Below are 14,173 nucleotides of genomic sequence, written 5' to 3' on the forward strand. Positions count from 1 at the left end.
CATAGTCAGTGATGAAAACATGAGACAGCAGTATACAGGTAGAAGCTACTTGTGTGCAAAAAATAGGTCAACGTTTTCAGGAATAGTAAAGTTCTGAAAAAAGCATTCGCCTTTGAAAAAAAAAAACAGAATTTCATGCGCAATCAAACAAAATGATATACAATTTTATGGGAATTTCGAAATCCACGTGGGTTGTCAAAATAAACAGCTTTTGACAAGAAATAATTTTTTGCCATGCTCGTTATTTATTTAGTGATTTTATTACCAAATTAAGCTGTAAAAAATGTTTTGAGATTTGATAATATGATAAATTCCGATTTCGAAGCATTGCCTGAATATCGATTTTTATTCTCTTGGCAATATTTGTAACATGAGACATGAAATTGTATACCGGGGTGTGACGACTTAAAGAAGTTTGAAGCGAAAATGTGTTGACAATGGTTTGATGAAAGTGCGCTTCCATGTAGATTATGCATTATGAAAAGTTTACCAAATATAACGAAGTTCAATTATTATCAACTCTGGCTACCAAAGTGCATCTTTATAATTAGTTCACTGAGAAAGTGATCTGCGGGTTTGTCTTCATCTAGTACGAAAATTAGGGCAAATCCATAAGAGATATGGCAAAAAGTCTATCATCATGATAATGTAAAAACAGTTTTAGTGAAAGCCGCTAAAAAGAGAAGATACCGCATATAGAGTATAACATTTCCAATTATTTTAAAGTTATTAATCATTGATCTCCAATAAGTCGAGTTCATTCTTCAAAATACGCATTAACAAGAAAAATCTTATAATTCATTATCCGATCATCGGAATATTCCTTCAAAATTATTAAAGCAGTAAACTAACCAAATTCAAAATCAAATGCAAAACACATTTTGCATATGAAGCACAAAGGTATACAATTCCAGGTGCGCAGATAGAAACGGTTCAGAATCTATCATCAACAAACGGCAGGCAAACTGTTTTTCGTGTGCAAGAACGCCGTATTATAGGCCAATATTGACTCAATTGTTATGCTGGCTGCTGTCTGCCGAAAATATGCTATTAATAGTCCGGTGAAAGTTTTGATACGACAGTGTGGCAACAAGCGCATTTTTCCCTATTCAGAATGATTAACATTATAATTGACAAGTGGCAAACACGCAAATCTGATTTCATTGGCAAAAAATATTAAATACTACTGTCATCTTTTTTTGTTATTACATATTACACTTCAAATTTTACCCGCTTGTTTGCTTTTTATTGATTTGATTATTCTTAGTCTCAAAATTTTGATTGGCAAATTTTTATGGTGCTACTCACTACAATGACAAAAGCGGTGTACTATCCACTATCAAAAGAACCCGGTATTTTTGCTTGCTTGAGTGGGATACGTTGAAAAAATGAGAATGAAGGTATCAAGTTTACAGCGGCTATAATTTCTACTAAACACAAGGTGATTTAATATGCCTTTCCAATGTTGTTGACCCTTATTTTAGTGGCGTCATGCCAGTGCACCATCGTAATAACTTGCATGCGTTCTCGTGACACTTTTCGTGAACATTTTCTGAATTGCTGTTGATATTAAGCGCATATTTATAGTATAGCATGTAATTTGGTAAGCTAGTGCCGGTTACTGTCAGATCATAAATACGGAAGCGATAGACTATCTTATACTGATGCGTGCAAGATAGCAAACAACCAGCCTGCGTAAACGAGGCTTCCTACAGAGAAGCTATCCTTAATTAACTCAATTGAGAATAATGGACACGTCTCAGCTACAATTTCAATCAATTCAGCTACATACTGACACTCATCAATAAAAGAAAAATAGTAAAGACTAACATAGCATTTCATTTGATTAGAAAGGACAGCCTAACTGACTGACAAATAGTTAATTTTTTTACATATGCTTAGTAGTTGTTAAAGTATCACTACCATCGAAATCCATAGACAATATCGATTGAATCATTGCCCATCACCTTTTTTACGATTAATGAACATGAATGTTCTTTGCGCAGTAAGCGTTTTATGTTGACCGTAATTTGATGATTGTGAAGCAATCCTTTTTGCAAACCGCTTCGAAGCTTCTTTTCTGAAAATATTCACGCAAATGTTTTCTTTTGTTAGTTTAACTGTTATCCTATTAAGTGTTATTCAACTTAAATATAATTCAAATATTTTGTATAAAATAATCCGTCGGGAATATCCTGTTTTTTGTCCAATTTTACAACGCTTTGAAACATCGCAGAAATTTTTTAAAATTGGGACGTACACATCGTAGAAAAAAATGAACATGGCGTGATTTTGTTATTTGGCTATAATATTTTTTTACCAAAAATTTTACTTTATGTAACAAAAATTCATTATTCAACAAAAATAACTTTTCCAGTGCTAGTGTAATGCTTTTCGTACAATGAGAAAATAAACATTGCCATTAAAGTGATAAATAAACGTTTCATAGTAGAAGTTCGCAAGATTTGAAGAAAAGTTATCAGCCGAAACTATTATATTCCAAAAATGTGACTCTAGAAAAAGCAAGTGAAAAAACAATATTCGTGTCTAAAAGTGTTCATCTATATACATCATCACGGATTCTGTTGATCATAATTGCCAAAGCTACAAAAATGCATGGTATACAGCATTTGCTACGCCAGCATGCGTTGGAGAAGCACGCAAGCACAGACAGTTGGCACTCCATCAACGGAGTCGCGGGTAGCGGAGCAACTTCGCCCTCGCAACCGTCAAATCCACGATCTCATAGTGTGGACGATGATGCCGAACCGATACTCTACAACGCCGAAGGTAAGTCAAGAATCAACACCTACACATATAAGCCTACAAATGAAAATGAATTTTGGCATCTATTCTCGCACTGTTTGCCAATTAAAGTCGCGCTGCATTGCTAGTTGTGTTGTTAAGCCAAACACAATGTCAATCCAGGAGACTTAGTATTATAGCGGATTTCTTTTCCACTGGGTCAGTGCAAACCTACGTAGGAATAGAGAAACACTATTGCGATTCACAATGCAAGAAAGAGATGCCAAATAGCCTCAGATAAACTTTGGAAAAAAAGAAATTCGTTATTAGAATGCCATTTTCAAAACATTTGGCTTATGTTTGTGTTAGTTTGCAATCATTTTTCCCATTTCTCTTGCAGATTTGAGTGCCATTTCTGATCCCCAATCAATTGCCAGCGGATATCGATTCCCAGCGTTTCAGGAATATCATAGTTTAGGTATCTCGATTCCACGGAGTAAAAAGTCTCCTGATGGACGAACAAATGTACATTTAGATTTTGGTGGAACCGGAGTTAAACGAATGTCCAGACGAAATGTTGCGGTAAGATAAAGGTTAATCGAAAAACAAATAAAGTAAACAAGTTGCATTCTAGGGCCGACGAGGATCACTAGAGAGTGCTGCTTCTCCACCGACAACAAATTATGCGGGTTATTTTCCACACGATCTCAACGACATTTACGAGTATAAAACCGATCATCAGTATTTTACACACACGGGAGCCTATGATGAACAGGAAGCAGAAAACAGATTCGCACTAGTATCAGATCACCACCGAAATCTACTCTTCCAGCGTAACCAAGGCGTCCATTCTTTGGACGAATACGCCAGTACCGCCAACAATAGTTTTAATCGATACCACCTGGAAAACAATCGCTACCTCGGGCATCGCAATCGCTTCGACAACAGTAGCTTCGCTCGGAGGCTTACATCAAGTATTTCACAGAGTAGCATTGATAGTAATTTATCTCAGTCGTCTTTTTCGAAAAGCACCGAAAAACAGCATCGCCATCATCACAAAAGCAATCATCACCATTCGATCACAGAAATGTTGAAACATCTGGGTAAAAAAGCGCACATTTGGCCTAGTCGGACACGGCACGAGTCAATTAATGAAACCACACAATGTTATTCACCCGATGATCTGTCACGATTAAACCAAAACGATCAGCAAGATTTCCGAACACGATCGCGTTCACTGGATGTGCGAAGCACTCAGCGCATTCTAGACGATTGCGAATCAACATACAATATTTACAATAAGATACTCAAGGAAGGTAATTGCTGTTCGTATGTACTATTTTTAGTTTTATTAACTATACTGGCAACAAAGATAAACTTCTTTATCTTTTTTTTGCTTCTATGATAGCCGTGAACTACCGAGTTTTGTGTTGTGTTTGGTAATTAAACATCTAGTACTTTATTTTAATGAAAACAATTGCACCTTGCACCGCAATGTTAAACAGTCCGTTTGACGAGAAATTATTTATAGGTACTTAAAAAATACTACACAAAATGTGATTTCTTTGAAATTCGATTATTACACAGACAAACATAAACGTGATGAAAGTGATCAAGAGAAAGATACGTTGAACCGAACGTCATCATTTTATTCAAATAAATTGAATTATTGGCCTCCGTTCAAACTCCATGTGTTGTTAGCAAAGGACAAGTTATCTGGCACTTGGTAAGGTGCTAATAAAGATTAGCTTTCTTGGTGCAGATTATCGATAGCTGTGGTACTACAGTACAGGATTCACCACAAATTGTAATAGTGGAGTTTCATGAATCATTTTTGGTAAGCGTTCGCAATACGCTTTTACATATTGAAAAATAGCTATGAATCCCGCCTTGCGATGTATAATAGATACAATCTGTCTATCATATACAGTCATGGAGAAAAAAATAAATACACTTGTAGGGTTGGATGATTTTTCGCAGTGATTTTAATTGTTGTATGATGTTATGTTACGTCATTAAGATCTGCAGACACTCTTTTTGGAAGAAGAACGGAGAAATAACTGGAGAAATTTCTTTGTCGGTGATTCCAAAATTTTTTTGCGTGAGTTAGTGTTTTTAAAGTGGCGACAAAAAAAAATACACTATTAAAATATATATACAAAACAATCCAAATTAGCTTTATTTCTCTACATATTGTTAGCAAAGTGATTTTTTACGTTACAAAACTCACTTTCAAAATTTTGTGGCCTGTTTTTTGTTTTGTAAAGCCATATTCAATCTTCGTGGAATGTTTACCACCAGGTTTTCACGAGTAGAAGCTGAACTTGCATTTCACGCTGATTGTCTGACGTTCCATAAGTCTGTTTTATTCTTTGGATGATGCTTTGCAACCTAGACTTTTCTAATCTTTCATAGAATTTCTAAAGGATTTGTATTAGGAGTCTGCGCTGGTCAAACTAATAATTTTATATTTTCGTTTGAAAATCATCTTCGTGTTTTCAATACTGTATGTTTAGGATCGTTATACTGCATAGAGATCCGGCAAAGTGGCATGTTTTATTCGGCATATGGAAGCAAAATCGACCACCTAGGTACACAGGAAACTTTATTCTACTTCAAAAGCGACACATTTTAGCAAGAACTGAATTTTCTAAAAAAGTTTTCAAACTAGGGTGCAACTAAATGGCATATCGTGTTTTGGTCGGATGAGTCGAAATTTAACCTTTCTGTTTCAAACGGTCAGCAGCTGGTGATGAGACCGGTAAATACTGCCTTCAATGAACAGTTAACCACGAAAGTAGTAAAATTTGGAAGTGACCACAAAACGGTGTAATACTGTTTTCTGATGCTGGTTTGGAACCCGTTGATTTTATAACATAGACTATGAATACTAACGACTGTGTAGATATTTTACGTAGCGCAATGCTTCCGTATGCCAAAGAAAACATGCTTCTTCGTTGGAGAGTAACGATCCTAAACAGCATTGAAAACACGAAGATGATTTTCAAACGAAAATATAAAATTATTAGTTTGACCAGCGCAGACTTTTAATTTAAATCCTTTAGAAATTCTATGGAAGATTAGAAAAGTTTAGGTTGCAAAGCATCATACAAAAAATAAAACAGACTTGTGGAACGTCGGACAATCAGCGTGAAATGCTAGTTCAGCTTCTACTCGTGAAAAACTGGTGGTAATCATTCCACGAAGATTGAATATGGCTTTACAAAACAAAAAACAGGCCACAAAATTTTGAAAGTGAGTTTTGTAACGTAAAAAATCACTTTGCTAACAATATGTAGAGAAATAAAGTTAATTTGGATTGTTTGGTATATATATTTCAATAGTGTATTTTTTTTTTGTCGCCACTTTAAACACTAACTCACGCAAAAAAAAATCGGAATCTCCGACAAAGAAATTTCTTCAGTCATTTCTCCGTGCCTCTTTTAAAAAGAGTGTCTGCGGATCATAATGACGTAACATAACATCATACAACAATTAAAATCAGTACGCAAATACGAAAAATTATCCAACACTGCAAGTGTATTTATTATTTTCTCCATGACTGTATCATCTTTCACCGATAAATTAAGCCCAAATGTTAAAAAATTGAAAGAAAGCAAAATTATTGGAGGTCTAAGCTGCAGAAAAATATCTTTTTGTGTCTCACTGAACTTTTTTTCAATCACCTTGAGTCAATTTTAAGGAATGTGACGACAGATACTGCATTCTGCACAACTCTTTTGGAACTCAACAGAAAGCGAATCCCACCGAATGAATATTTATTATTTGATTATATTATAACATGAATAATTACAATATTGTTTATTTTTATTAGCGGCTCATATGCGACGGGCTTCAGCAGAACTAGCGGAAAGACGTCGCGCGTCATTGGGTGCAAATCGAGGATTACGTGCGGACGGTACGCTTGATCCTTATCACGCTGCCATTCTATTCCGAGATTCACGAGGGGTAAGTAGCATGTAATAAACTTTTTATGTTCATGAAATTCGTGCATATCATGTGGTCGGTAAAGAAGATTGCATATCCGCCAGGCGTATGGCGGTTCGGTATCAAAGATATAATAATGGTCTTGAAATTTTATTGAAGTATCCGTTAACAGAAATTGTTGGTTTTCTCATATAATTATTTAATTTTTTTTTTCGTTCGTTTATGAATGAAGTAACATCAAACATTTTCCATACACGCGGAATTTATCTCAGCAAAATACTGAAGAGCTGATCATATTGACCGATTTTTCCATTTTTCCATATCAGCCAATTATTAAAAAAAAGTTCAATTAAAACTTTTAAAATACGTCGTTGTATTTCTCAGTCGTTAAGGTCTCGGCTACTTAATCTAAGTACGTACGAATTGAAAAGCAACCGTACGAATTGATTGCTGGTTTTCGTTTACGCTTTGAACTTATGCCTTCCAAGAGCGCGTTAGCATAACGCTCACTGGCGCGGAGAAATGGCAACCCCACTTGACAGCATGCTTACCGTGTTGAATACGACATTCATCCTTTTGCATTTTTTAAGTTCTGAACGTAGTGTTTTTAGTCCTCCATCGATAGATCGATAGTTTATTTACACTTGCGGCATTCGCCCTTACATCGATTTTATCCAGAAACGCCTACTTTGATCCAGTATTTTACGTTATGTGCTGCCTAGTTAGCTAAATGATGCATGAATCGAGACTTGATTCATCTCATTATGATTCAATTCATTTTATATTGACGTTTACCGTATTCGTCGAATGAACGTGTTGCTTCTGTTTTTATCTCGGTTACTTCCTTTGATTCGTAGCTTGTCTAGCTGGTTTCAGTAAGACCGAAACGCTTATACCACAGATAACAGGTATCCAAGCTAGAACAAAACACTCCAGAAATCGCGTGTAAGATTTCAAATTCTTACTCGTTTGGAATGCTAACGTCATCTTTCTGCAACTTGCGACTTTAACCACTTTAGTGATGGCAACGCTGAATTATAGTCAAAGCTGCCAGACGCATCAAAATTCTCACACTGTCCTTGTGAGGTTTGTGTATTTTGTTTGTTTTTGTGAGGTTTGTTTATTTTTTTTTCATATCAACACTAAAACGAACAAATTTATCGCAAATACCTATAAACTGGGATTGAATAAAATTGTTGATTATATACAAATTACGACTGCTCAAAATTTTACATTAAAAAACGACAACTCTTTTTATTGCAGTAATATCGATAAGAGCTGGAAATCTATCTATTTTATCAAATCATTGACCACTAAGTGTTCTTAGCGCCACCATTCAGTGTATTGCGGATAAGGAACAGATTAACCCAATCCCCGCGGAGAAAAATCAGTTTTTACATCGAAAAATGGCATTCCAACTCTTATTACTCAGCAATCGCTTGCATAATTGGTATAAACTATATTGCATGTTGAAGATCAGTCTGATCTCTAACAGCTTAGAATATTTTCTTCGTTAAAAATTTCAAGTATATTTGTTAAACTGTTATCAAATTTTATATGTCAGGTGATGCCATATGGCAGGGCTGTCCAACGTACGGCCCGCGGGCCACATCCGGCCCTCTGCTTCATTTCTCGCGGCCCGCGTGAAGTTTTGAAACACTTTTTACATTTGGCCCACGTGTTGACGTATTCGGATTGTAATTTGTAGTGATACAAAACATAATTTTAACTTATTTCAACTTTTTAACCCTCTAGTGCCCAGCGCCGCCTCTAAACGGGCCTTAGTCGAACCTCTAAAAAGCTTCAATAAATACTTAAAAAATGTTTATGAAGATTTATAGTGATTTTACCGAAGTCCGTCTAAAAATTAACTTGGACACTAGAGGGTTAACGAGTAATGACATCCGTATTAAAATGTCGATACGGAAAATGAAAAACGACTTCAAAAAATTAAGACAGTAAAAAAATAGTTGTCGTTTATCTTTATCAGCCGGGAATTTAGAATCATGTTTGCGGATTTTGGTATCAGATTTTGATATCAATATGATACGTGTTCTGGAAAAAAATCCAATGGTTTCAAGTTTCTCATCAATCTCCAAACCCATGTTATTTTAAAATAACACCTTAAGTCGCCATCTTTGATTTTAAAATGGCATTTGCAGACAATTTCTGGCCCCTGAGTGTCATTCTGGTTTAAGAAACACCCATTTTGGGGGTTATTTGGTCATTTTCGGCTGTTTCCCAGAAACCGGACGTCACCATCTTAGAATTCCAAATGGTGTCTGTGGTCGATTCTAGCTCCTGTGTGTCATTCTAGTTCCGAAGATTTTCAGTATTTACACCAAAAATTGTGATTTTTTTTATAGACTTATATGTGATTACTTTTGGCTTGAAACGTAAAACGTGATTGAAACGAGGTCGATATGCTGTACCGATTTTGAGTTATGAAGAAAAGCAATCCGCGTAAAAAAGACCTTACTGTATTCGAATTGAGAAAGATTGCAAGAGTTATCCAATTTCGCAATTATGAAGGCTGTATCAAGTATATAGAATATCATGCCTTACGGTTGGGCCTAAATAATTTTTCGAGTTTGAAAAAAAAGTATATAGAAACAGCACGAGTCACTTGTCAATGTAGCATTCACCTCATTATTATTACAAAGTTCTCAGTCTTAAATTTAAGTTTTTTGCTCTTTTAGTGCGCAATCCTTTTTTTTATTCGGAGTAAGCTTATTCTAACGGCAAATAATATCAATGAATAATTTAATAATATCAATGAATAATTTAATCAAAGATGAATTGGAACCTTCGCTCATTGAAAGCCAATGAGAATAAGTTTTTCAATTTTCTAACAGTCCATAAAGTACACATTGCATTAAACGCAAACAGAAACAAAACATGGCGAGTGATCAGACACTTTTTGCTTTAACAAATTTGAAAAAATAACCTATAAGTTACCTATCGTCTACCAGTTTCGGACTACATATTGCCCATCGATAGGATGAGATCCCAAGTCTGCTCGTTAATAAACATACATTGCAGTAACCCTATCCCGGGGAAAAGAAATCAGTTTTTACCTGAAAAACCCAAATTAATCCACCTAGCGGTCAGACCCAGCCTTTCTCATTCAAACTTATGATTTGTAAAAATAGATTTACATGAATGCTTCAATCCAATAAAGGAATATTCACTCTTTGGCTTCTAAAATATTGATGTTGTAATTGAAGTATAAAATTTGACGTAATGTTAGTGCTTAAGGAATAAAAATGAAGAATGAGAAATGACTCTTAATTTCGAACAATTTACTTGCGAGCAATACCAGGAACGTTTAAATAGTACGATACCACATTTAAATTATGTTGAGGCCACATATATTGATCAAAGCAGGTATAGTTTTAAATAGTCTTTGAATTTCTTTTCCTTCCATAACTTCTGAACCATATATCAAATTGTTATGAAGTTTGTTATTTGTAAGTTTGAGATAACTCGTTCGTCAGACACTAGTTATGTTCAATTATTTCGTATAATCTTTGAGATAATAGACTTTCGTTGATTTTACAGTTTAATACATAACGGTTGCTTATGCCCTATTATAATGGGAACGTATAGGGCAGCCAAACTTTGAAACCACGTTTTCAATCATAATTAATCAGTTAACCTTTAACTAGCCTGTTCATTTGATATCAATATTGTTCGAATCGGTTTTGTAGTTTCTCAGATAATAAAGTTTCGTGATTTTCACATTTCGATACCTTACAGACGAAGTTACAGTCCGATTACAGTAAAACTCAATAAAAACTTCCGGAATGGTATCAATCGCCAAAATATTTTTTATAAAGCTACAAAATCAAGTGTAATTTTTCCGAGTATCTTTTATCATTATTTTATATTTTATGTTTGATGCATTGACACAATTATACAAAATAACGTTGAATTGTTCGATGAATACTTTATAAGAAGAGCAATTGCACTTTCAACTTCATTGGAAAAAGAACAGTTATATGCTAATGAAAACCTAGAACTGTTAAGATAATAATTAGGACGTAGTACATCCAGAGAACAAAAACAATCGAGGTTGTGTGGAACAAGAACAAACCTTACTTTTTCATTAGCCATTCTTGAAGAACATACTAAAATGAACTCATTCCCGCATAAAACGAGAAAACACTCAAATTTTATATAGGACTGGTTTGCCAATAGCGGCAGTATATCACATTGTTATCTACCCTACTGCACAAGGCGTTTGCAGATCGCGGTCCGATTCTACAAGGTAGAATATATATTTCAACTAATACGTTATCACACTTCTTTGGGAGTGATTTTTTTCGGCAGGTTTTATATTAACCTGCTGTAGAAAATCTGCCGAATGAAACCGCTGACGCAGAGGTGCGATACTCTATTTTATAGCTAAAATAAACTTGAAACAAGACAAATTTCAATATTTACCGAACTTTAGTGTAATGATAAAATACGTCTACGAATAGGATAACGTCTTCTGAACTTTGTAACTTCGATCGATTCAATAATTACTGAATCGTGGATTTCCTGTTACGTCTAATGCTTCATTGTTTTTTCACAGTTGTTCATAATGATGTTTACTTTACTAATTTAGAACAAACGGCGTGAGAATATTTATTTTTCTATGCAGGTATTAAAAATAAGAGCATATACTTATTTTCAATACTTAAATGCGTTTGTCTAGCCTCAATATTTGTTATATTTTAAAGACGTTCGTCGGAAGGGTGGATCTATGATAACAAAAACAACAAACATCGCGAAATACTGGAATTTGGATTGTGACTCAAACTCCAGTATTGTTTATTTTTTATCTTATTAAAGAGATTTTCAGTTGGCTCATCTCGAGCAATATGCAAACTCTTCGGTTTTATGTATGAAAGGTTTGGACAGTATATTAAAACTTTATCAACATTATAGGATCCATGTTTTACCCAAGTACAGATCATTTTCAAAATACCTACCTTTGAAATACCTATAACCTACAAGAAACAAATCATGCAAAAAACCATTACCATACTATGTATGAATAAGAGTTCAGTAACCGACATAAATAAACTACACTCTGTGTTTACTATAGCTAGAATACTATAGCATAAATGATTACTTGATGAATAAGTAAATAAAATATCTAGAACCACCCAAACATCCCACGACGGTATGCGTGGTTCGCTGCGGTTGTTCGTAAACAAGTAGCTTTCAAAGCTGCTATCTCTACTAGTTAACAGCCTGTTTCTTTAGCCCGACGCAGCCTACACACGATCCAGTAAGTGTGTAAACAAGCTCATCTCACGTTCTCATGCACACAAACAATATGTAATAGGGTAATGTCCGTAGCTATACACATCTTGCGTTAAGTCAGTAAAGAACGACAAGTAATGACTCACTTACTCTGTCCATTGGTCATTTTCAATCATTATTATTTAATTTTTGACTAATTTACATGATTTTATTTCCTATCCAACAAAACCACAAGATAGGTTTATTCCGAGAAGTTTGCAAGTAATCGATGTTTTAAAAATCGCAATATAAAGTGACAATTAGTTTGCTCACCCAAAGGCAAATAATAAGTGATACGAACAGAAACAAACAATATCAATGTAATTAAAAATAAAAGTTATAGAGCAACACTTGAAGTGAAAATTACCCTACCACTGTAAATTTTATGTCCCTTTTTCTCTACACCATCGCTTGTCGATTCAAGCCGTAGCAGTTTTACTTGAACCGTTTGCGATTTCGCGACGCGTGGTATTAGGCGGTAAAGTTGACTGGGCATCAGAACAAACTAAGCTTGAATCTAGTATATTTCGAGACGCATTTGCCTGTAAATAAACTTTCCGAAGCGTACCAAAGAATAATAACCGGCTCGTCGTTTAAGTGGATCCATACAACAGTATTGTTATATATTTATAGATTTTTGCATGCCAACTTTCATAAGAATTTTATAAAGTTTGGTCGCGGCGTTTTACGATTTTACGCGTGAGTGTGTAATTGTGGTGATATTCATCAGTAGAGAACGTCAACCGTGGGTGTGAAGATAGATACTGCAAAATATGAAGATATAGGTGCTATATGTCTTTATCAGCAGAAAAACAAATGTATGGCTGATTACTTTTTATTGACGGCACCATAATTGTGAAGAAATTGACGGAGCTTCACAGCGCTAGTGGCAACGCAACGGAAATAATTTCGCTGCCGAACCAGCAGACATCAGTAGACAATAGCGTAAATTGGACATGTTACACAGTAATGTTCTTGGGACAATTGACCTCAGTGAGATCAGTACCGGTTCTTGTGTTAAATCTCTCAAACGAGGAAACTATCGTAGACTTGTGTGCATAACTAATTTTCAACACTTAACAAATCTTAATCCAGTCTATTAGCTAACACACATCTTCGCTCGAAGTGATTAGCGACTGTCTCTTATCCTGTCTGCAAAGCAAACTCTGTACGCTCTTCAAATTTTCCGCTACACGGAAAACCAAATTCGGCTAGCTTTAATTTTATCTACAAATTACCATCAATTATCTGTGTGCCTTTCTGTTATCTTTCTGAACCTTGTAGCGAGTGATATTTGAAAAAATAAACGAATTGATTGACTTATATTGTTTTGAGTTTTACGTAGAAAATTTAAGTCATGGAATCTACGATTTGTAATTTAAACAAATATTGAAGTGTATGTGTAATCTTGTGACTGCTAGTTGGAATAATAGTCCAAAATAGAAAAAAATCAACAGATAACAGATTGTGTTGAAGAAGCCGTAACACAAAAATCAACAAGAGCATCGCATTTGTTGTAATTAATTCGAAGTGGGTGAGATGTAATTGAGCTTTTATTAGCGTTCGACCAACAGGCTAGCGAAAAATAACACATGAAGGTTACCTACGATTAACTTGTTGGTTACTAAAAAATATGCAAGTATATTCATTTTGTTGCCAATGAATTTCATTCAAATTTAGACTTTTGAGCCAGACGAGTGATTAGGGCACAAAGCACATGATTTCAAATGATGATTTGATTTCAAATTTTTATGTTTCGAATTTGCCAGGAAATTATATTTTCTAATTGTGATCGCAACCAGGTTTTAGTGAAGCTTTCACACAGTAATGACATACGACTCTATTCCGAATCACGTTTGCTATCATCGTGCGAATAGTGATATCCATGTCTCTTAACCAAGTCTTGGTAGTCACGGTACGTGTTTTGTATTATTGAATAAAAATTCATTAATTGTTCAAAGAATTCAGTATGACATCACTGAGCAGCTTAACATCAGTTCTTTTTCCAACTTTCTTTATTTTTTCAACTGTAGAAAAACAATGCGAGCCAAATAGCCAATTCATTCCAAAAATTGGAATCCTCTAGGTTGAGGAAAGTCATTTAAAATTACCATGCTATTGAAAATAGTTTCTTGTGTTATTTATCACAAAAAGCGTTGGCAGATACGTTTATATGTTTTATTCA

At 34.8% G+C, this 14,173-nt stretch overlaps 1 protein-coding gene across 3 annotated transcripts in view; it reads left to right on the forward strand.

The window, feature by feature from the left end:
* LOC129732016 (uncharacterized) overlaps positions 1 to 14,173 on the forward strand; it is a 117,563-nt gene that overhangs the window by 82,219 nt on the left and 21,171 nt on the right. For all 3 annotated transcript variants that reach the window (XM_055692464.1, XM_055692465.1, XM_055692463.1), the window contains one exon: positions 6,581 to 6,714. In XM_055692464.1, the coding sequence (XP_055548439.1) occupies positions 6,581 to 6,714 (134 nt within the window). The remainder of the gene's footprint in view (positions 1 to 6,580; positions 6,715 to 14,173) is intronic.

The sequence above is a fragment of the Wyeomyia smithii genome, chromosome 3 (genome assembly GCF_029784165.1).
Source record: "Wyeomyia smithii strain HCP4-BCI-WySm-NY-G18 chromosome 3, ASM2978416v1, whole genome shotgun sequence".
Classification (NCBI taxonomy): Eukaryota; Metazoa; Arthropoda; class Insecta; order Diptera; family Culicidae; genus Wyeomyia; species Wyeomyia smithii.